Below are 23,313 nucleotides of genomic sequence, written 5' to 3' on the forward strand. Positions count from 1 at the left end.
CTTCCATAGCAATTACCATAATAGTAAATAAAAATGCATGTTTATTTTCTGGAAACCTGTTTAAAATAGTGTTTAAAAGCTACTAAGCATGCAGGTTGTTGTAGTTACATTTGTTTCTCGCTAGATGTCGCTGCAGTGTAAATATTGAGCGAAATGTATTCAAGCTGTAATTCGCTGTTTGTCCAGCAGGTGGCTCTTTGTTCACTAAAATCGTCCGCATGGTTTTTCAGCAACAGTGTAGGATCAGAGAAACATTTCAATCTCAGCAACACCTGAATTCGGTCTAAATCTCGTTTTATATCCTTTGTGATGATATTTTCCATGAGAGTGGTAAAGACCTACAGATACCTTGAGCTCATTAAAAATATGCTTTCAAAGTTTTATAAATGTTCAGGTGATAAGGTGCCTTTTCAGTTATGTATGCACTAACCTAAAAGTATATAAATAGAGATGACCCTTCTAAATATCATCTTTAAAAGTTGCAAGACTAGTATTTCTGGTTAAGACTGGAAAGCACAAAGACCCTGTAGAGAATCACAGTGATTCTAGCTGTTTGTATCCTTGATATTGCAAACATCGTTTATGAATATGGATTTTTCAACAGAACATGCATTTCTCATCTTAAACTGTTTTGAAACATTGTATCTCGTTTCTAGATGAATATTTAGCCGACTGACTCACTAATTTGTTACAAATAAAAAGCTTAGAGTTGGCAAACAATCTGGAAACTAAAGTCAAATGTGCACTAGGAGTAAATCATGGTTTATTGACAAAACAGTTCTTTTCCAACATAGCTGTTAATTATTGAAAGGAAATCAAACTGGACTGGTCAACAATGTCCCAAACGCGTCTGAAAAGTAAAAACACAACTCTTGAGACGAGGGACACGTGCAGGTTGTGTTCTAATAAACAGAAAATCATCACTCAACAGTGAAGGTCTGCACATGGTGTTCAGTCTGAGCCCCACCCCCTGTTCAATCTACATATATAACACAGAGGAACATTGTGGGCTTTCAGGTTTCTGGCACTTTCACCTCACACCGGCCCGAGTCATCAGGTGAGTAACACAGACATAAACACAAGAAGAAGAGCGGTTCATGATTGCCATGACTGCATCAACGCAAACTGGGATTTATATAGCTACAAAACTACTGATTCAATCACAGCATTTTGGAGATCAGCTGATGATATTAATATATGGTGCTACTGGTTGGAAATATAACCAAATGCAACCATAAAGTAGGCTAGGTGAGTGAGTGAATTAATCAAATTTCACATCATATTTTGCCTAAACTTACAACCAGTGTTGGGGAAAGTTACATTTAAAAATAATGCATTACAATATTGCGTTACATCCTAAAAAAGTAACTAACTAGGTTACTTAGTTACTTTTTATGGGAAGTAATGCGCTACGTTACTTTTGCATTACTTTTTAAATATGAGCAGGGCTTGATTGTTTGTTTTTAATATTAAAAAGTTCTATTTATAGCAAATGTAAAAACCCTTTCACACCAAAAACTGTAATAATAAGCCTCAGGCTGAAGGAAGAGTACATTCACGTCTGTACAGGAGAAGATGTTTCAACACACTGAAGCACAACTGTTAGTTTATCTAAAATCAGTTTTGCTTATTATTATGGTCAGCAGCAAACACATCGGTTAATAAAATGGGATTAGATGCATTTGTGTTGTTTAACATATTTAATTATTGCAGGTTTGCGTCATATTCTGAGTTTGCATTTCACTGTTTTAATTCATTCTGATGTATACTGAATCTGTTTTTAATTTAAGATTAATTTAATGCATGTTCACATATAGTCTAGAACTCTAGTAAAATCATGTTCACAGCACACACAACGCCTCTTTGAAAAAGTAACTCAGATATCTTCTTTAAATTAAAGGTATGCATTACTTTACTAAAAAATAATCTTGGAAAAAAGTAATCTGATTACGTAATGCGTTACCCCCGACACTGCTTACAACCTACTTTATAAGTCTGTTTATTACACATAGCATTGCTTATTTATTCTTAAAATAGTTTTATGCACTTATATGAAAAGGTTAGTCAAACCCTATGAGGTTGATCATTATGGATCTTCTTCATTCAATACTGTTAGTCCTAGTTCCTTCAGGTTTTGCCTAAATAAGAAACACTGACTACAGTGTGCATCTGAGTAATGTCAAATTAAAAATGAAAAAGGAAAATTGATATGAAGACCTTGTATTGAATGTAGATTTGAATAACTGAAATCTAGGAAAATAAGAAAGTGATTACTGTAATATTTTCTGTTGGTTTACTATTGTAAAGCTACATAATAACGTTGGAAATTAAGCTTTGATGGACTTTTTAAGCACATTTTTTAATTAGGTCTTATAGACAAAATAAGTGGAGATGTCTTGCATTGAAAGATGTTTCGGATTAATGTTGCCGTATGAAACTGACTTACAACATTTGTATGAAAGCAGATTTTTGCAACACGTTTTACCTTAATAGTCGGTCTGAACGTGGATTTTGTGTTTCATTGCTTAAGCAGAAATTCTTACATGACATGAGCCACTGATCAGATTAATACAACACAGGGTGGGACGTTGTGTTCTCAAACGAGGGCCATTTCAATAGATCGAGTGTCAGCTTATAGATCAAATGTCTCCTGTATATTTAACAATATCTTCATTCCTCTCTTGTCATTAATGTAGATGTGTGAATGTTAGCAGTTTGGTCAAGACTATTGATATTCATGTGTGATCTGATCACAGTTGGTCAGCAAAAACCATCTTTACACCTTGTATTTAAATAAATGCTGGATGTAAATCTATCTCTTTTGACAGCTTATGATGTCTAGTTGAGAGTTTCTGATTTTATAATTGAAACTTATACTTAGTTCTTTTGCGGTTTATCAACATGCAGCAAATGTCAAAGTTTTCTGTGATAAATGTAATGTTTCAAGTTATTTTTGTAGGGTTTAACATAAATAAGGGTGTGCTTCACTTGATCTTGTCTGTTCATATCATGCATATCGAAGGTGTTTATGTGTATGTTTTCTGCTTTCATACGGTTATATTTGCATTTTGTCATGTTAAACTCTTGCCTTTGCACAGTGGATGATTGATGGGTAAACAAACTCTTGAACCTGTATGTGTCACAAGATCATGAGCATGTTAGGTGATGCCAAATGTTTTAATGTCGCTGTCGAGAGCTGCTGCAGCCATGTGCATTGTTAAAGAAACTAGAAACTGTGCACATGCCACAAACATGAGTGGTTGGGATATAGGCGGAGCTTAAGCTTTAGGAGGAGTGGGAATGATGCTTATGGCCAGGAGTTATCTGATTGGGCCGTGATGTAATTGATGTGCAGCATCCCTGATACTCAAGTCTGCTTTGGTGCCATTGTCTGAGAACGGAGGGAAGCCCCCAGACTCCTTTCAGATGTGAGGGCGGAGTTAAAGATGGGGGGGGGGGGGGGGGGGGGGTTCCAATGAGGGGCTTTGTTGAAGACTGAAAGAGGGGGATGTGCTACGATTGCTCTCCAAAATCAAGGTCAATCCAGGAATCCAATGGGTTTTACTCAGAGATTTGTAGTTCTGGATTTGTAATAGTCATGTATCACTTTTGTAGTCATTATGTTTTGTGGAGGATTTGTCTTTTTCTGATCCACTTATCACCGAGCAGATCTGGCACACACAAGAAGCGTGATGAGTTTTCATTTACTTTCATTCATTCTTTTTTTTTTATTATTCGTGGTATTTTCAATGATGATTTTCTTAATACTCTCATAATACACATGATTCATGAAAATATCTGGGTGCAAAATATCTTATTAGCCCTAAAATATGATTTCTTGTTTTTTTCTCTTTGGTTTTGTGATCAAATGTTCTGGATGAGATTTACCCCTGTACTTAAAGTAATCAAGATCAAAAGTTACAAGATCTTGTTAGATAAGAGTTAAAAGAGCATTGTTTTACCACATTTTATAGGTTCTAATGTTTTTCTCTTTTTGCTGTAGGTAGATGTAGGTATGGCTGGATTTTTATGGCAAGTGTCAACAAGACCGGCCTCAGGGATTCAGATCATTTTAACTGAGCATTTATAAACTGGATTTAAAATCACTTGGAAAAATAATCTGGGAAAATGTTCAAGGATGACTCTGGAAGTTTGATCATTTAAAAAGGCTAATCTAAAGTGAGTGATGGTAATTGATGTTCCTTGAGGCTGTTTAAACAGTCTTTATGGTCTAGATTATTATGTTTTTAATAGATTTTCATCCCATTCTGATTTGTTTGATTAAGTAAGTTATAATGTTTTGCAATGCTTTTCACATTTTTAATCCCATCAACGATGAAAATTTAGACTAGAAACCATGAGAAATTAAGTTTTTCTCACTGAAAAGAAACATTTGTTCCCTTCACCAAACCATGCTTCAAAAAAAAAAAAAAAAAGAAGAAAAAAAAAACAATTACAGAAATTCTGAACCGGGTCAGTGATTCTCAACTTTGTAACTACAAGGTCCCCCATTGTCAATAATTGAAGGCTCCCCTACACAGGCTCTGGTATTTCCTATTTCCGCTGACTGAAATCATGAAAGTGCTTGTTTTCAAGCTTATTTTTAATTGTGAGAAACTAGGGCTCTCAAGTTTTACATGCATTGTTCTTTTGTTGCATATTTTATCTTTCCCTAACACTGTTTTCTTGGCTCTTAGATTTTTATTTTTTTCAAATGAACACAATTGGACATTTACTGAAGACCCCTACCAAATTAGGTCATCCCTATGTAATGCAATGATATTTGTTACATCACTCTTTGGAAAATCTGCAGTGATGCATTCGGTGATTCAGACCAGTGAAGTGGAATAGCCTTACATAACGAAAACACGGTGCACGGCCGTGTGGTTTGAGATAAAGAAGCATAATGCTGGGTGAACGCGATCACTCCGTCTTCATTTGGAAGCAGGATAATGGAGAACAAGCTTGAAAACATGTTGCATCTTTTTGGAAGTATACGTTTTTATAAAATGCAAATTGTATGCTTTTTTTCACATGCACACTCACTTCATTCTTGTTTCTCCAGATTTTTGTGGTTAAGTAAGTGAGAAAATTATATCTGACAAGTTCATGGTGTTTCAATACCATAATATTGTGGTGGTTGGCCAAGTGGGTGTGTATGTGTGCAAGCCAGAGAGTGCATGATGCATTCTGACAGCTGTGCATGGAGAGAGAGAGAGAGAGCAAGACAATCCGCCAATCTGATCGCGAGAGGTCAGGTTGTATAAAAGGGCGGAGCTCCAGAGAAAACTTCCTCTTCGAGCTGCTTCTTCATTCGCTGAGCGCTCATGCTGTTCGCAGTCTGGCTGGCAGTCAGTCCTCTGCATTTAAAGACCAACTTTGGCTGCTAGAAATGCCACATTTTCTCTTCATACCTAACCTTTGAAGGCCCCGCTGGTTTTTCCATTCCAGCTGTTTTTGGACTTTGCCTTGGAGCAACTTTGACGGAGTCGTCTTTCCTTTTTCCGAATAAGCGTGCAATTTGCAACAAGGTTGGTAGATGCATCCCAAACATGTGTCTACCATTGCCTTCTTACTGCTTACCAAATTCCAAGTGGTTAGGGTAGATTTAGTTCCTTTTATTTGATCAATTCTACTTTTAAATGACCAAATTTGCAGTTATTAGTCTACAGCGTCATCAGAATTGTTGAAGAGTCCGATGAGTTTGGATCATTGTTTAATGGATCTGTTCTGAGTAATGGTGCCTTGCAGGCTTTGGATGATTTCACTTATGTTTCTTATTTGGGGCTGAGTAGGTCCGGTTTAAACTAGCACAGTATGTGTTTTCAGACAACAGATTACTGTCACACAGATGTGATTCCCTGAAACCAAAGTCAAATGGACTTGCATTTGTTTAGGATTTGCCTACGGCTAGAAGTGTTCCCATTCTCTTGCATCAGCCATATTTTGGTTCGTGGCAAAACAAACTCTTATTTGGTTGAACATTGCGAAGGCTATTTCAAGGGGAAGTTGAATCATTCATTTAATGCACAATTTTAAGTCAGAATGACAGAATAAGTCCTACGTTGGTGCACTGATTATGTTCACAATAATTTGCATTCTGGATGGTTATTTAATGGACTTTTCCTCTCTGGTCTGCAGGTTTACTCTTTGGCATTTCACAACCCTTGGTAGGTTCATTTCAGCCTCGTTGTGCACAAAGACAGCAGCGATGATCATCAGGCTCGGCAGACTGACTCCTGGATACTTCCGTCTCCTGCAGGTGTGTATTTGTTCAAACTTTGTTCAGTCTGTGAATGTGTAAGGTTTCAGATTGCTTATTTAAATGACTCAAATTGTGAGGAACAGAAATTTCCTCAGTCGTTTGCAATAAAAGACTTTTTTGTGCTATGAAAACATACTGTAGCTTTCAAAACTCAACTTCCTTCCAAGTGGAAAACGCCATTTGTTCAAAATAATCTGCGAAAATGGCTTGTTCGAACATCAGAGACCCAACATTAATATGACTGCTCACATTTACACATCAGCGACACCACCTATTCGTCATTAAAATAAAATTACAAAGTGCAACTCCTTTAAAATGCATGCATATTTGACGCTTGCATAATGGCTTTTGCCAGGAGAAAGTAATGTTAGTTTGGGACGTGTATATCTGTCCATTGGAAAGATCAGACTGGTGCCGGTCTGGCTTTTACCCAAAGCCAGATCTCGGCTGCCCACTGCATTCCTCCTGGCTAAAAGCAACTGAACTCTAATTATATGAACAATGACCGTGAAGGGCTGAATGAAGGCTGCGTACACATGAGAAATACCAGTTTAGATTCATCCCTCAGGAGCTGGATGTAATTCTCACGACTTGGAATATAAAAATAGCATGAAAGCAGCAGGGGGGAATGGTTGTAAACAAGCAAGTGTCTTGATTGATTTGTTCTGACTGACATTTGTTTCAAAGTTTTAACATTTAAAACATCCAAAATCGTCTGTCTTGAATCACAGATTTAGTACTTGTACATTGGGGTGCATCAACGCTACTGTAATAAAGCGATCATGTGAGCATGTTTTACAAGAAAATACTTTTCAGTCCTCAATTTCACATTTATTTCAATGTGTTACTTTGCAATTTCTTTATGAAACTTACTAGCAATTTTTGAGTTTTACTTTTTTTTTTTTTATTCGGTATATTATACACAATTTTTTATAGCATCACAACAACTCAAAATACTGCATTATTTTATCAGTATATACAGAGTATCTACATCATTCTTTGTGTAGAACACGGTAAATCATTCTTGCAGTTTCAACAAGTCATGAACACCCTTTGCTTAGTTTCAAAATCGACAACAATTTTCATAGAAATCTAAATCTTTAAGTTTGCTCTGCGTAAAAATGTGTACATTAACATTTCTGTGAACCCGTCCCAAAACAAACATCAGGCATCCTTCTTGTTAAGCCTTGCCTAATGATTGTATACTTAATCTTTTTAATCTTAAGAAGATTTATCATCTTACTATTCTTAGACCCGTCTAAACCTACTTGCTTTAATTGCAGAGTGACTTGTTAAACCGTCTTAATGTCACCTTTTTGAGATTGCCTTAAACCTGAGTGTGGCGTCACTCGTTTGACTCTTTTATCCACTTATCCTAACAAATGCTGTCATAATCTGGTTCTGATTTAAAAAAAAAAAAAAAGTAATGTTGGAATTGACTCCCTTTTTGCTTTTGTATGCTTTTGATTACAAACAGTTCCTCTCCTGCTGTCTGAACGTGACGTTATTGGCAGTAAATATTTCATGATTTCATTCCACCCTCGTGACTGAGCAGAACATTGGTCCTCATGAGGAAGTCTGATGAGCGTACAAAATTTCAGTGCATGTGCAAGAGGCTGGCCTTGTTAACCATAATTTTTTCCATAATTTTTGCAGAGGCAAGTAGCAGGTGAGGTTCAAGCCCCGACTCGCGACCGCTTCGTCAACCAGATCGCCATGATGCTGGCCATCATGGGCCTCAGCCTGTCGTATTACAGTGCCAAACAGATGACAGAGAAGGTTCGCCACGAACCCGCCCCGTGAAGATGTGCAAATGTGCGTGGCGTCCGGAAAAGACAAAGCCATGAAGATGTTCAGATGTCGAAGATTCAGACTCTACCCTTCTATAACCTCTAGGAATCACACACCTCTTTGGTTGTTCTCTAGCTTTAGTTTATCTCTCAATGGATCTGGAAGGGGTTGTGGCCTGAGTTTTATTAGTTGACTTGATACATGCATCAGAGAGTCAGTTCTGCTGTAGGTTCAAAACCTGAGCTCCACTCAGAGCCATAATGTGTATTAAAAAGGGAAGGACCTCTGTGTTTGAGATGTACCAAGCAACTATTGAAAGCAGGTCCAATGCACAAGAGTGAAATGCTCAGATTTTCCCCCAAAAGATGCTATTGAAGAACATCAGAGCCTTGAGGACTTATAGTGGAGGTGCTGCTCTATAATACAACACTTGGTGTTAGACACTTTAGGAAATGTACTACACAAAGAGCGTTTGAGGACCTTATGTTAAAGTGACTTGTTCTTTTCATTATAACTTAAGAAAATATATTTTCATTTGTCTCCAACACTTTAGATGTTACTGCCGACTGTGTGCAACTGCATGAGTTTGAAGCAGTTTTTTAGTGAAACCTATCTGTAATGTTGTTTCTAATGCTTTTTATGATAATGTGATTAAGATGAATGTACTCTGTTATATTTTTAAGACCCAACGATCAAATAAATCTGTGAATATTTTGAACACGATCAAGTATTGGAAAGCAAGTCGTGACTCAAGATTTAGAAGAACGTTATGAAATTTGCCCAACTCATCGCTGTTGATCAAATGTCATTCCTGCTGAGTCGAGTTTTACACGAAACCATATGAAAGGTTTTCCTGTCGGCAGAAGCGTGCCGTTGAACAGGAAGTGGGCACAGCAACAGCTTTCTCTATCTGCACGCAATATTTGTCTACCAGTGTTCTGCAGCTGGCTTGATGTTTGACCCACTTACCAAATTCAATAGACATCAATTAAACATTTGCACACCTAGTAACTTGAGGTGTGTCTGCTGTGTCGCTCCCCTGATATGCTAAGCAATTTAGGTAAGTTTACTCTTACAAGTACAAGAACGCAAATGCTTCAAGCTATCAAGCTTTTTTTTTTATTTGTATGTCATTGTGCTTTAAATTGTGATTGAGTGCAATTTATATTTCGTTGCATTCTCAGCATTTCCAAAAGGGTGCTATGGGGGTGTTAATATTTCCTTTTTGAAGAGAAAGTTGCTAGATAAGTTTAATTAACCCTCATGTTCATTCCGGCCAAGTTTTCTTTTTCCTGAAAATGTTAGGTAATGTTATCACACAGGACTAAAATTTACTGACTTCCCAAAACAACTCAAAAAAAAAAATTTCTGCCATCTCTTTGATCTATGATCTTTTTGACCGGTTTTCAGCACAGGGGATAATGTGGTGGTTTAATGACGCAGACATTTAAAAAAAATATTTCACCACACGAGTGTTGAGTTTCATTACCACCACAGTGATGCAAAAAATGGGATGGTGTGCTAAAAATGTGTTAGCCAAGCATTTGTGTACTTGCAAAAAGTATGTTTCCGGCCTTTCATTCCACTAATAATCTGCGTATTATCATTGTGAGCTATCATTTTTATCAGACAGACTTAGTAGCAATGCAACGTGTTTGAGCACCTTTTAATTGAAGTGAGATACTTACAATTTGGTGTTCTGTGAATCAAAACCTTATTATAGTCTTCCTTAAACTCAAAAAAACTCAAATCTTGAGCCTGTTGAGCGTGTGAAGGACATGAGGAAGTTGGAAATGTCATGCAGTTTGCTTGCTTGCATGCTGTATACTGCTGATTAGTTCAGGAAGATGTTGTTGATTGCCTTTTTGAAAGTCAAAGACTGAACGAAGCGTGCAATTGTTTTGTTAAAATACTTTTGTTGTATCTCAGCTAAATAATTTTCTTCCACAAAAATTGTGGTACTTTCAATATATTGCTCTGTTTGAGCACTACAACTTACCTGTTCGGAAACATTTGCATTTCCGTTTGGTTGAGCAGAGTTTACTTCAACTTGCCTGCTTTATTTGAGTTAAAACCCAATGGTGAAATGCATTTTAACTGCCACCAAACGAGTCTGTATTGTCTTCGTTTCCTTCGACTGCTATGATTTCCCATTTACAAAGCAGTTAATGCGGCATTGCAGTCTGTATGTGTTCATAAGTGTTCGCATGGATGCTCGGGGCAGATGTGATGTCCTGTGACAGGCCGAGGCCGCATTGCGTGACACGTGTTATTCTGCACCTTTAGCTCCTCCCTTTCCCGCTCTGCTGTCTGATCACTGGGCAAATTTGCCTCAAAAATACTGCTGGGACAGTTTTAACATGCTAGTTTAGGACATGAGCCGCAACACGCTCGTCCCATTGGCTGTCTGGTGATGCATCATGGTGTCGTTGCAGTTGCAAGCTGCAGAAACAAAGCGAGGGGATCACGTTGGCGACAGAGTATTGCACATGGTTGCTTTATAAAAACAGAGAAGGGATGAATAAAGAAATAAACCTTTTCTGTTTGTTTTGATGGTGGTTCATGGATGTAAAATTGAAAGGGAACTCTTTCGAATAATGTGTGACTGATATTGTACGTATATATGAATGTTTTGTATTAACAACTGAGATTTTAAAATATGAATGACTGAAATGTTTTGACGCTCATGTTTCATTAAATTAATTTCAATCAGGTCTCATTTCCATTGTTGTTTTCATTACCTCACACATTTGTCCTAAAGCACTGCTGAATGTAAATAGTACAATGCAACTATGCAACTTATTTATTTGTGCATCTAGATAGCAAAATAAATAGACAAGTTAATGCTTTTATTCAGTAATGATGCATTAAATTGCTTGAAAATGACTTTAAAAACATAATATTTCAAAAGCAAGAAATAAAGTATATAATAATAAATATTCAGCAGGACAATGCAAAACCACATACTGCAGCTATTACAACCGCATGGCTTCGTAGTAGAAGAGTCTGGGTGCTGAATTGCCTGCCTGCAGTCCAGATCCTTCACCTACAGAGAACATTTGATGCATCATTAAAAGAAAAATAAGTCAAAGACGACCACAAACTCTTCAGCAGTTGGAAACCTATATCAGGCATGAATGAGACTAAATTCCAACACCAAACCTCCAGAAACTCATAGGACCACTGAGGACCAGTGATCCTTTAAAAATGGACATAAACCGTGTATATCTAGACAGAAATGAGCTTTTACCTCTGATTTTATTTCACAAGCACACACACACATTCAGAGGGGTTTCACATGAAGCTGAGTCATCTATGGGCTTGATTCACGTGCCGGTCTGCCGCGTGCCAGTCGCTGATGCCCGTGGGTGGCAGTGTTGTTACTGCAGTCTGATGCTCTGTCTGGACCATCACAAAGCTCGCTGTGTGTCCGCAGCATCCCTGCGCTCTCAGGATCTGCCCTGTCAGCCACTCAGTGCAAGTAGGCCATCATGTTCCTCTCTAATCTGCTATACATGAGTTTCTTCTTCTCTCTTATTCATCAGGGTTTGTAGGCGCTTTATCACTGCGGCAATGCTGTAGATTTCTGCCTATAAAACTTCACTTGAGGTCACTTCCTATGGCCTTGATTTGACATATTTGACAAAAAAGCAGAAGACTGAAAGCTTCATTCACAGTGCACATTAATAGAAGCATAAGACTAGGGGCATATCCACAACATAAATAAAAAATCATGCTATAGCAAAATCTGAATTATGAGATTTAAAAAAACAACAATTCACAATCATGACATATTAAGTTTACAACTGACTTTATATCTCATAACTATGACTTAATATCTCAATTTCTTATCTTAATAAGAGATATTATTATGACTTAGTATGTTGCCTTTATCTCATAATTGTTTCTTGTCATAATTTTGAGTTTTTATCTCATAATTCTGCCTTTTTGTCAAAAATCAAAATTATGATAGAAAAGTCAAAATTACAAAATACCAAATCATAATTATAACACACTAAGTCATAAGTATGAAATAAAAATTCAGAATCAGGTTGAAAATGTAAACATTCAATGCATAATTTACTTTTTATCTCATAATTTTAGCTTTTGTCATAATTGAGTTTTTCCCCCAGTTTCACATGGTTTATGCCTAATCTTAGACTAAAATGTAAGTCTGAGCTGTTTCAACTGAAATAAACTTGCACTGACTGGTCTTAAAATATATTAGTGCCTTTGTTTTGTCTCAAGATGCACACCAGTAATGTTTTTTCTTTTTTTTTCTAAGCATGTTTATAATAATACTTAAATGTCTTAATTGAACTATGGCCTAATCCTGGCTTAGTCTAAGACCTGTCTGTGAAACCAGGCCTTTATGTCATAAATTCAATTTATCTCATAATTATGACTTTGTACGTTAAGTTGGCCCCTTTTCTTATAATTGTTACCTTTTAATTCTCATTATCTTGATTTATGTCATTAGTCAACTTATTGACTTTGACTTTTTATTAATAACAACTTTTTTTCCCTTGTTTGGTAAAAAATAGACTTTTAGTGTTATATGAGGAAATTAAAAATGAAATTGTAGTCTTGGTTTTCAGATGTTTCTCCACAGATGAGATTAGATGTTATCAGATCTGGAATCAAAAATCACTGAACTTTTCTCATTCATTTTATAAGTCTGCATTTTATATTGTGAGAAGTAAACAAGTTCATGCTTAATTAAAACAGTGAATCACATGTGTATTAATCAGTGTTGGTGTGTTTGGTGCAGTAAAACTGTCTCGCTCTGTGTGTTTGCAGTAGTTGCTATCAACATTGTGTATTTCAGTCAAATACCCTTGAAAGGCAAGTCTTTCCTCTCTGATGTGCAGCCAGACGTGGCCATTTTGGGGAATGCAGCTTTGTAAAGATTATGTATAGCATTAGAGAAATTGAAATGATGAGTAAGGAAAATAAGAATGAAAACCATAACATAATCTTATCATTATGCGTTCATTTTCTTCATCTTAATTTAATCTGAAGATATAACTGTAAATTACACTCTGCCATCTGTTAGCACACTCTGTTGTACTCTGCAAACATGCTGATTGGATTTTAACCTAATGCAATGAGAAGGAGATGAAAATATGTAATTGGTTTTCAACCATTAAACATTTGATTTGAGAAATCTTCAATAAAATAAAATTGCATTGTTTTTCCCCCCTCAAAAATATTACATTAGGTCCACACTATAGTATATATGAAGTAAAGTATGTCTTTTAAGTGACATTTAAGTGCACTTTTTTTCAAGAGCTTGATTAATTTTTAAATGAGAGCATCTTTGCCCTGGAGCAACATGAGATCAGCGTGTGTTTAACCACACAAAGCATGTTTGAGCAAAACACTGAAAGCTTCAAGTGCAAATTCATAAACACTTGGTACAGCATCATTATCTCATAATTATGGCTCAATGTCATAATTTCAACTTTTCATCTCATAATTATTACACAGCATGTAGTTGTTTATACGTTTTATCTCATAATTGTGACTTATTTTGACTTTTTATTGAATAATAATGATATAAAAAGTTTTTGATATAAAAGGTCAGAATTATGTTAAATATTTTGACATGAAATATATATATTTAACATGAATATTAAATTCGACTTCTCATAATTATGACTTTATATGTTAAGTTTGACCCTTTTCTCATATTTGTAACCTTTTATTCTCATAATTATTTAATTCTCACAGCTTTTTTCTGAAATTTTATATAACTTTTTTTTTTTCAAATCTCATAATTATGATTTACCAAAGCATAATTTGTTTCTTATTTGGTGGAAATGGGCTTCCATATGGTCCTGAGTGTTATATGAGGAAATTAAGATAAAAAGGTAATTAAGTGTCAACATATTTTTCATTACTATCATGATCTAGAAATAGTACACAACATTTTATTACATTGTTTAGCAGATTTGATTCTGAATGTGGCATTACGCAGCCAGATATTTGTATGATGCTAAACTGAATAATTGACTGTGATTTCTGTTGAAAGATTTTCTTTGTCTTTTATCTCATACTTTCTTTGTTCTCACATAATAAAATAATTCCAGCTCAGTGGAAACAATTGTGCTCAAGTGAAAGCGCAAGAAGAGCGTCCAGATCCCTGCATTGAACCTTGCATGCAGTTGTTGTATAGAGAGTGTTTTGCTCAAAGGCAGTTGCTGACAGCCTCATAATTATTGCAACGATCAAACTATTGCGCTATTGAAAGACATGCGAAGACAACACCCAGATCAACCCATCAAAACACTGACTGACGTGAGCACCGGATCATTTCAGGGAACAGGTGCTGGGAGACATTCGAGTTGTTCAGGTGGAAACATACAGGCCTGGCATGTGGAGAGACAGCCAGAGTGTGTTTGACACGGGAGGACGGCCAAATCTCACACAGATTTCCAAAAATGACCTCTCTGCAGTCAGCTGCCATTTTCCCCTGTCGGTCAGCAGATGTGTCCGTCACAAATGCTGCTCTGAATAGGATGGGAAGAGGATTTTGTGTGAGATTCATCATAGTGACGACAGCTGAATGTGGCAAGGGCCGTGTGATTGGCTGAGTCACGTCACATGACTGAGTTACATGTACATGAATCTGCCCTACATTCTGATGTAAACAAACTTCTTCTCTCTCATATAGATTTATGCATTTAGCAGATGATTTTCATGCAAAACTACTTACAATGCATTCATACGGTTTACATTCATACATTTTTTTTATAGAAATCCAAGACAAAAAGCACCAACACTAAAAATACGAATAATACTAATAATAATACTCAAATTAAAATGATCAATATCGGTATAAAGAAAAAATATAAAAAATTGTATTAACATTTTTAGTATGTTTTAGTATTTTATAGTTTTTTTTTGGTCAAATTAATATCAATATCTTTATTAATATCAATATTATAATACATTTTAAATATCAATATTATAATAAATATAAAATGTAAAAGTTTTAGTGTTTATTATGCAAAGTTTCTCAATTCATACCAGCTGACACAAATAATACTAAAATTAATATCAGTATCAGTATTCATATAATATCAATATTATAATAAAATATCATTAAATATTTATTAAAAAAGTTTTAGCATGCTTACTTTGAAAAGTTAAATAAATAATAACAATAAATAAATAAATAAGTAAAATTAATATCAATATTAATATGAATTTCAGCATCAATATCAATGTTATTTTAAAATTTGTTTAATTTGCTAAATTCATCCTATTGCTGTCACAAAAATACTACAATGAAAATTACTATTAATATTAATATCACTTCAATATTATTCTAAAATTAAAATGATTATTAGTTAAATTCATCCCTGCTACCACCAATAAATAAATAAATGAATTAAAAATTTATTATAAAATTTATTATTTATAATAAACAAAACTTTTATTAGAAAAAAAGTTTAGTGTGTTAACTTTGAGAAGTCGTTACATTCATACCTGCCGAAAAAAATTTATATTAATATTTAATTTGTGTAGCATGACACTTAAGAGGGTGAATTTGGCTAATTACATTTAAAAAGTTTCAGTTTTGTTTGTTTTATTGGCAGATACAGACCTCAGTAAATGCTTTCTTTGATATTTATTTTCTCTCCGCCATTGTTTCTGTGTAGGAAAGGGAACATTTTAGCATGTTGTCATCAGGATCTGATATGTAATGTGTGTTTGGTGTCACATTCTTCCAACACAACTCTATGAAACTAAAGGGGCCCGTTTTAGTTGCAGTTCGGTGCCACATGATATTTTGGTAACGTATTCTGTGCACATGTGCCCCAGGGTCCCGTTGCAACAGGATACAGCTATAGTTATGCCAGATATGTAAAAATGAATATGTGTTTGTGTTCCTCAGGACACACGGAGCTGCCAGCTCATCTCACTGGAGGCCTTCGAGTAAGAAGTGAGCTCAAACATGCAGGAAAACCTGCCGAGTTACTGCGCCGCAGCCAGTTTAAACCAGTTACCATGAGCGGCACAGACGGGTGGAGGGAATGCAAACACATCTCAAACGGAGAAACGCAATCCTGGAAGTTCAGAAATGACTATTCGGGAAGGTTTAACAGCAGTACTCAGTGTCAAAATGAGTCGAGCTCATGTGCTTTAACTGGTGCTAACAACTGTAAGGTCATGGGTGTGATGGCCAGGTAATAAAATATACACATCAAACGCATACCTTGAATGTATTGTGGATAAACACATATGCCAACAATGTAAATGTAAAATGCACTTAAGATTTTTTTCTTCAGCAAGGATGCATTAAATTAAAAGTGAGAGTAAATAAATTTCTGATGTTACAAAAGATTCTGTTTCAAATACATTTTTTATTCATCAAAGAATCCTGAAAAATACAATGCATCACGGTTTCCATTAAAATATTGGACAGCACAACTGTTTTCAACATTATAATAATCAGAAATGTTTCTTGAGCTGCAAATTTGCACGTTAGAAGGATTTCTGAAGGATCATGTGATACTGAAGACTGGAATTGTTGGAAATTCAGCTTTGATCGCAGCAATCAATTACATTTTAGAATATATTAAAATAGAAAGCAGTTATTTCACATGGTAAAAATATTTCAGAATTTGACTGTTTTACTGTATTTTTATTCAAATAAATGCAGGCTTGGTGAGCAGAAGAGACTAAATAAGAACCAAAATAAGTAGAACTAAAATATATGGCAGTGCATTCAGGATATAATATACATATTAGTGTATATTATAAGTTGCACACATTCAAAGTACATTTTATCACTAGCATTTTTCTTCATTGTCATTGCTCTAAAAATACATTGATCTTGCTTAAAGAAAAGTACGATTTTCTTAAAGTTCTGTAAAATTCCTTAAGGAGGAACTGGGATCACGGTGTTCTTCAAGCAGGACAAAGACGGCTCAAAGTTCTTGTATAGGTTGATGGGGAGGGGGGTTATTTAGGGTATGTTGGTACATGCCTCAATCAGGACGACCACCGAGCTTCAGATAACCATACATTGCATAAAGGTAAGAGGTCAACTGGCACTTATGTAACAGAGGAGCTCTGATTTATGGAATCTCTGTCTAGTAAACAGCAGGTTTGGTTACGCAGATTCAGAAAGTCACTCTGTCCTGGACTATAGCTACGCTCTTTTGTTTTTCAGAGCCATGAGTGCTGTATTTTTAAGTTAAAAATATGCATTCTGTTCTGTCCAGATGTTTCTGAATGCATGCACAGCACTATATAAACACCACCTAAAAACCATGCCTGACTGAGGATATTTGAACCCCAAACCACATCCCTAATGTTCTGCTTCAGGTTTGGGCTGATTACTGATTAGTGTAGGTAGTTTGTCCCTGCTGGCCAATGCGGTCATTGCACTGTTCTGGGGACAAAAAGCATGTTTCTCCACCGACAGCCATTCAAAAGATATGGAAGCTTGTTTCCACCACAGGATAAAAAAATAGTCATGGTAATTATGAATCTATCTATCTATCTATCTATCTATCTATCTATCTATCTATCTATCTATCTATCTATCTATCTATCTATCTATCTATCTATCTATCTATCTATCTATCTATCTATCTATCTATCTATCTATCTATCTATCTAATGGGCTTCCATGAAAAGATGACAGGCACAATAGATTTTTTTCTGAATGCATAAACAGCAGCAGAAATATGATTCATCAGTCACTGCACACACAGCCTTTGACATCAACAACAAAAGAGTGTTTTCTCCTCCCGTTTTAAAAATCGACACACCTGTTTTTTTCCTATCCTAAAAATTAAATGCTTATCAAGAATAGATTTTTCCCTGCTGCCAGAACACAGACATATTTGCCAGTTGACCACTCTATTAAAAATGATGTATTTTTAACAGTAAAAACTGTAAGAATGCTATGATAAGTTGACTTAATACGGTGAATAACTGTAATAGATCTAATGTGACATTTCATGTAAAATACTGTTAAAAACTACTTGTGATGAACTTGATCATGTGACTTTGTTTTCATAGTTATTGTCAGTATATTCTTAAGGTAAGAAACTCATTTTAGTGAATTGGTGTGTTAGCATTACAGTTAATGAAATACACAGTTTTTACTGTAAATATAAAGTCATTCTGTAAATTTTTAAAATGTTGCTACCATATTTTTATGTCAGAAAGTTCTGGCAACCGCAGCATTACAGAGCAGCTGCCAGCTGGACACTTTTGGATGGAGGTGAGAGAGCCTGAGGTTAAAGATCACATTTGCAGTACATGTATGCTGGTGTGTGTCATGCTCATGTCTATATACACACACACACACACACACACACACACACACACACACACGCTTATGAGGCTTAATAACACACAGATCTTCATGTCTCATCTGTGTTTGACAACAAACTGCAGAAGACTTTTCTTTCCAGCTGCTGAGTAACAATGTTAATGAACAGACATCCCGGTGTGAAATCAATCTGGTACAGTGATTTCATGATGGGTGGAACACAAAGTAGGACATATATGTTCTTCATATAATTATAATTGAAAAAACATCACATTTCAAAAACTGTCAACATATATTGGTTAAAACAGCCTAATCTTTACTCATATTTAGGCATGCAAACATTTTCAACTCAGTTGTGATGGGCTTTGAATAAATCCAATTGGCAAAAAGTTGCCGTTCTGGTTAAACGTGTGATTTTAATTATACCTGATTCCTTAAGGGAACCGTTCACCTAAAAATGAACATTTTCTGAAAATGTACACAGCATCCAACATGTGGATGACCTGAGGGTGAAGGCATTTTCAGGAAATGTTCCAGTGTAAAAATAGTAGTCATTTTGAAGCTCATGCTAATGTCTTGTGGGTCTTTCTACACATTCTTTTATTTATAAGTTTAAATTGATATATTATTTAATTAATACTTCTTAATTTTTAAAATTTGAGTGTCTCTGTAATGCAACTGAAAAAATACATATTGCAGTTGTCACTCATAATGTCAGTTGTGTTTGAACAACATAAAAATACCAAAGGGACTTTTATGACAAAGAAGTTCTTCTTCAGGTTAAAGTTCATGCAGGGAGAGAGTTACCTTTACCTAGAGAGTTTCTTTACATTTACATTCATGCGACTTATTGCATTCAAAGTGTATGCTCATATTGTACATTTGCTGGGAATAGAACCCATGTGCTTGCTGGTGCTTTTTTTTTTTAATTGACACACCTACGTTTTTGTTATTTGTTTGTTTTTGCATGCATGATTGCATAATTATTTCATTTGTTGCATTGAATTACTTGCTGTATGCGCTTGTGTTTAAGTTTGAGTTCAGCTGTAGTTTGTCTATTAACTGCTTTTGTGAAAAATATCAGAATTACTGAAGGCATTTTTTAATTAGTTATGATGGATTGATCAATGGAAGCATTTTGCAATACTTTTTATCTTGACAATCAACCGTGCAGTTCATCAGCCGTGTTATTCACTCACATTTACTTGTGCTGGGCTTGACATCCTTTACCGATTTTGCTGTTATGGTCTTTTAAAAAAAATTGTTTGCAAATCCCTCATTATGCCATATCATCACCAAATCTGGGATTCAATAGTTTTCTTAACTTTTTTTATTTCAATTAGCACAGGTTTTGTATTTCTTTTTGGAACAGATTGTGGTAGGCCTCATTGATTGAGCGAAAGTGAAAAAAGGTTAATTTGTTCATAAAATGTAATTTTTTTTGTTCACTCAAATGCTGATTATTAAATTATTTTAAAGGGAAATACATTTAAATGTGTAATTTTGAGGGTCAAAGATGAGTTTTAAGGGACAAAATTAGTGACTGCAAAGTGACTTTAACTTTTTTTTGCGGGGGGGGGGGGGGGTGTTAGACTTATCTGTCTATTTGGGGGGGGGGGGTAGACTTATAAAGGTATTTTTATCTGTCTTTACACATTCTGAAATTTTGAATTTTGAAAATGCTGAAATCAAGTCAAATTAAGTGATATTAAATTCACTGGAAGTATGTTGCTTTTGCAATGCCATTTATTGTGAAAATTAACCATGTATGATTTTAATGATGAGTTGCATTGCTGAATATTGTTCAGATATGAATGCCGCTGCATTTATAGAGATGCATGTATGGCCGTTCAATCGGATTCATTTCATCTCAGGGAGGGTCAGAGTGTTTGAATTCTCTTAGGGTCATATTGTTTTTGCAAAGTGCTATTTTGAGTGGGAACATGCTGTACCGCCGACACACCGATGCACATGACATGTGTATACGTATATACATATATACACATATATATCAAGCTCACGAACAGTATACACCAACTCAGTTCTGGGCACTCGGCCTTATCACAGCGGGATGCATGCGGTGTCAGATAGACATTAGGGATGGATAGAGAGGATGGGTTTGTTAAATATGCCAGTAGAGCCATGATATATGACATAACACTCAGCAAATACAGTATAGGCCATGAGAAATGATACTGAGACCATAAAAAAGTCATAAACAACATCTGTTGCATCTTAACACTGCGCTTTCTGCTAAATGCATTCTGGGTGAGCATCTGTGTTGCCGATCAAGATGCTTAAAACATAGACATGTGTTGATGGGCATGTTTAACCTTGAGGAAGAGCTCTTGTTCTAGAGATCATTAAGTTGCAAAATGGATATTGCAAGAGGAGACGTTATAATATTTATATCAGTAGTCAACATTTAGGAGTTCGCTAGTATATGGGCCATTCTACAGAATTGGTGCAAAATGCTGTCCCACAACCAAAAAACACATTTAAAAAGCATTTAAGTAGTCAAATCTTAGATGTTTTTATCTATTGAAACCCACAATAATATTTAAAATATTAGTAAGTTTAATATATATAAAATCATAATTTATTGGGTAGCTTACTTTCAATTGGGAGGTGGCTGTCCCTAACCCCTAAATTTCAACTTATGTAAATTATATTGAAATAATTTTTGTATTTTTTTATATATATATTCTTTGTAAATTATTAAACTTTATGTAAAAAAAAAAAAAAGTGTCCCGCATTTTTCATGTCACTACCGAAACAGTGAATGTTTTAGTCTATTGGCCAAGAATAATTTTAACTAAACCCATAAAATTATGATCAGGAAATATTCCTGTGTCCCCCTCTCTCATAGCTACAAGGTGTGAGTAGATAGGTCTCATTATTTTGAGGTTAATGTGTTCAAAAGTCTGAAAAATCTGTGTGTGACTTTAAGGACGTCACTACCCAACACCTTCTTTTCTGCAATTAAGCGCACTTTTTTGGGAGTTATTCCATAACATTTAGTTTTTATATGGATACCACTGTTCAGAACTGTGCTAGCATGCTAACCATGTGCTGATTAGCATTTTTGAGCTACCGAAACAGTCCCTACCGAAACATTTGGTGGAGTTTCGTGCCATCATTGTTTCGGTAGTGACAAAAGAAAACACATAATCCTCATGTTTGGGGGAAATAAACAAAATGTGTTTTTTTTTTTTGTCTGTTTTAGTATGTGAGTTAAAATTCTATAATGCGATATGGTCTGTAATGTGATTGTGTATATATATATACACACACAATCTAGATGCAAGCAAAATCTTAATAGGTCAATATGACCCTTCTAATTAAATTATATTACGGTGTTTCGGTAGTGACAAATTTGGTGGAGAGGACAAATATTCCAAAACTTTCTGAAAATACAATATGAGAATTAACTGCACATTTATTAGAAATGTGTTCCTTGGATATTATACAATTTGCATACATACATTTTTTCAAGATGTTTCCAACTCTGACTTTGGACCAGTTCTGTAGAATGGCCCGTATATGATTGGGTGCAACCGGGGCAAGTGTTCACATGCATTTCAGTAGCTTTAAGGCCAAATGTGCAGTTTCACAAATGCTTGTTTTGCTGCAGTGATTTTGTATGTTGGTCCAATTCAAAACACTCTTAAATCCATTTGGGGTAGGTTATATATATATATATATATAAACATCTTATCTATGTGCATACATGTACTGTATGTACGCACAAGCATGAGTTAAAAAAGCAGTTAATGAAATTATTTTAAAAATAAATAATACTATAAAATACACTGGTTTGACTTGACATCCATTTAGAGTTTAATAGAGAGAAAGTCAGGCAATAATAGGCGATTATTTAGAATGATCAATAATGTAAATTATTAATAATGGCCTAATGGTTAGAGAATTGGACTCGTAATCGAAAGGTTGTGGGTTTGAGTCTCGGGCCGGCAGGGATTGTAGGTGGGGGGAGTGAATGTCCAGCGCTCTCTCCACCCTCAATACCACGACTGAGGTGCCCTTGAGCAAGACACCAAACCCCCAACTGCTCCCTGGGCGCCACAGCACTGGCTGCCCACGGTGTGTGTGTGTGTGTGTGTGTGTGTGGATTTGTTCACTACTCACTGCTGTGTGTGTGTGCACTTGGATGGGTTAAACGCAGAGCACCAATTTCGAGTATGGGTCACCATACTTGACAATACGTCACGACTTTAAACGACTTTTTTTTTTTTTTTTTTTTAAGATGAAGACATGATACTGAAATGCAATTTCATGCAATTTATTTCTCCAATTTCAATTTCTGTTAGACAGAATAATTGTTTGATATTTCTGCAGGTTACCTTATTGATTTACTGTTTAAATTTTGCTGAAAAGATAAATGTTAATGTTCAGTACTGACAAATGTGACAACATGCCCCTGTCTTTTTTACAATAAATTCAGACAATAAACTAAATATTGTAAGGGGGATTACAAGAAAATATTAATAAACACCATAATAGCATTTCAATAACACTATTTAAAAAAAAAAAAAATTGTTACTTAAAATATATGTTAACTGAATTAAAAAACAAAAGCCTTTATTTTTTTTTTTTTAGCTCAGCTAGTTATGAAAGCATAATTTCTTATTTTTAATTATGGCTAAGTACTAAAAATCTATAGACAAATGCAAAATGCATGGGAAATAGTAATGAAATGGTATCTGCGTCTCTGGCTCTGTAGTGTTTACACATTACACAAGACAGGAGTTCTTGTTGTACAACTGCATATAGGGTGTGTAGCCTATACATTAACAAGAATTCATTAGCCGTGCTTTAATAATTAATAACCCTTCATCAATGATCTCTGACCTACTGTCTGTCACCCATCACTGCTGGATATAAAAGCCCAGCAGAATCAGAATGGCACTTTCTCAACAGAAATACTAAAACGCACATACAA

At 35.3% G+C, this 23,313-nt stretch overlaps 1 protein-coding gene across 1 annotated transcript; it reads left to right on the forward strand.

The window, feature by feature from the left end:
* Nucleotides 1-884: 884 nt before the first annotated feature.
* Nucleotides 885-10,766, forward strand: LOC306877809 (putative transmembrane protein ZNF593OS). The gene is made up of 3 exons (XM_079429786.1): nucleotides 885-1,057; nucleotides 6,142-6,262; nucleotides 7,922-10,766. The coding sequence occupies exons 1-3, from the start codon at nucleotides 945-947 to the stop codon at nucleotides 8,066-8,068; spliced, it is 381 nt and encodes a 126-aa protein (XP_079285912.1). The 5' UTR covers nucleotides 885-944; the 3' UTR covers nucleotides 8,069-10,766.
* The last annotated feature ends 12,547 nt before the right edge of the window (nucleotides 10,767-23,313 follow it).

Source organism: Barbus barbus (assembly GCF_936440315.1).
Source record: "Barbus barbus genome assembly, chromosome: 12".
Taxonomy (NCBI): Eukaryota; Metazoa; Chordata; class Actinopteri; order Cypriniformes; family Cyprinidae; genus Barbus; species Barbus barbus.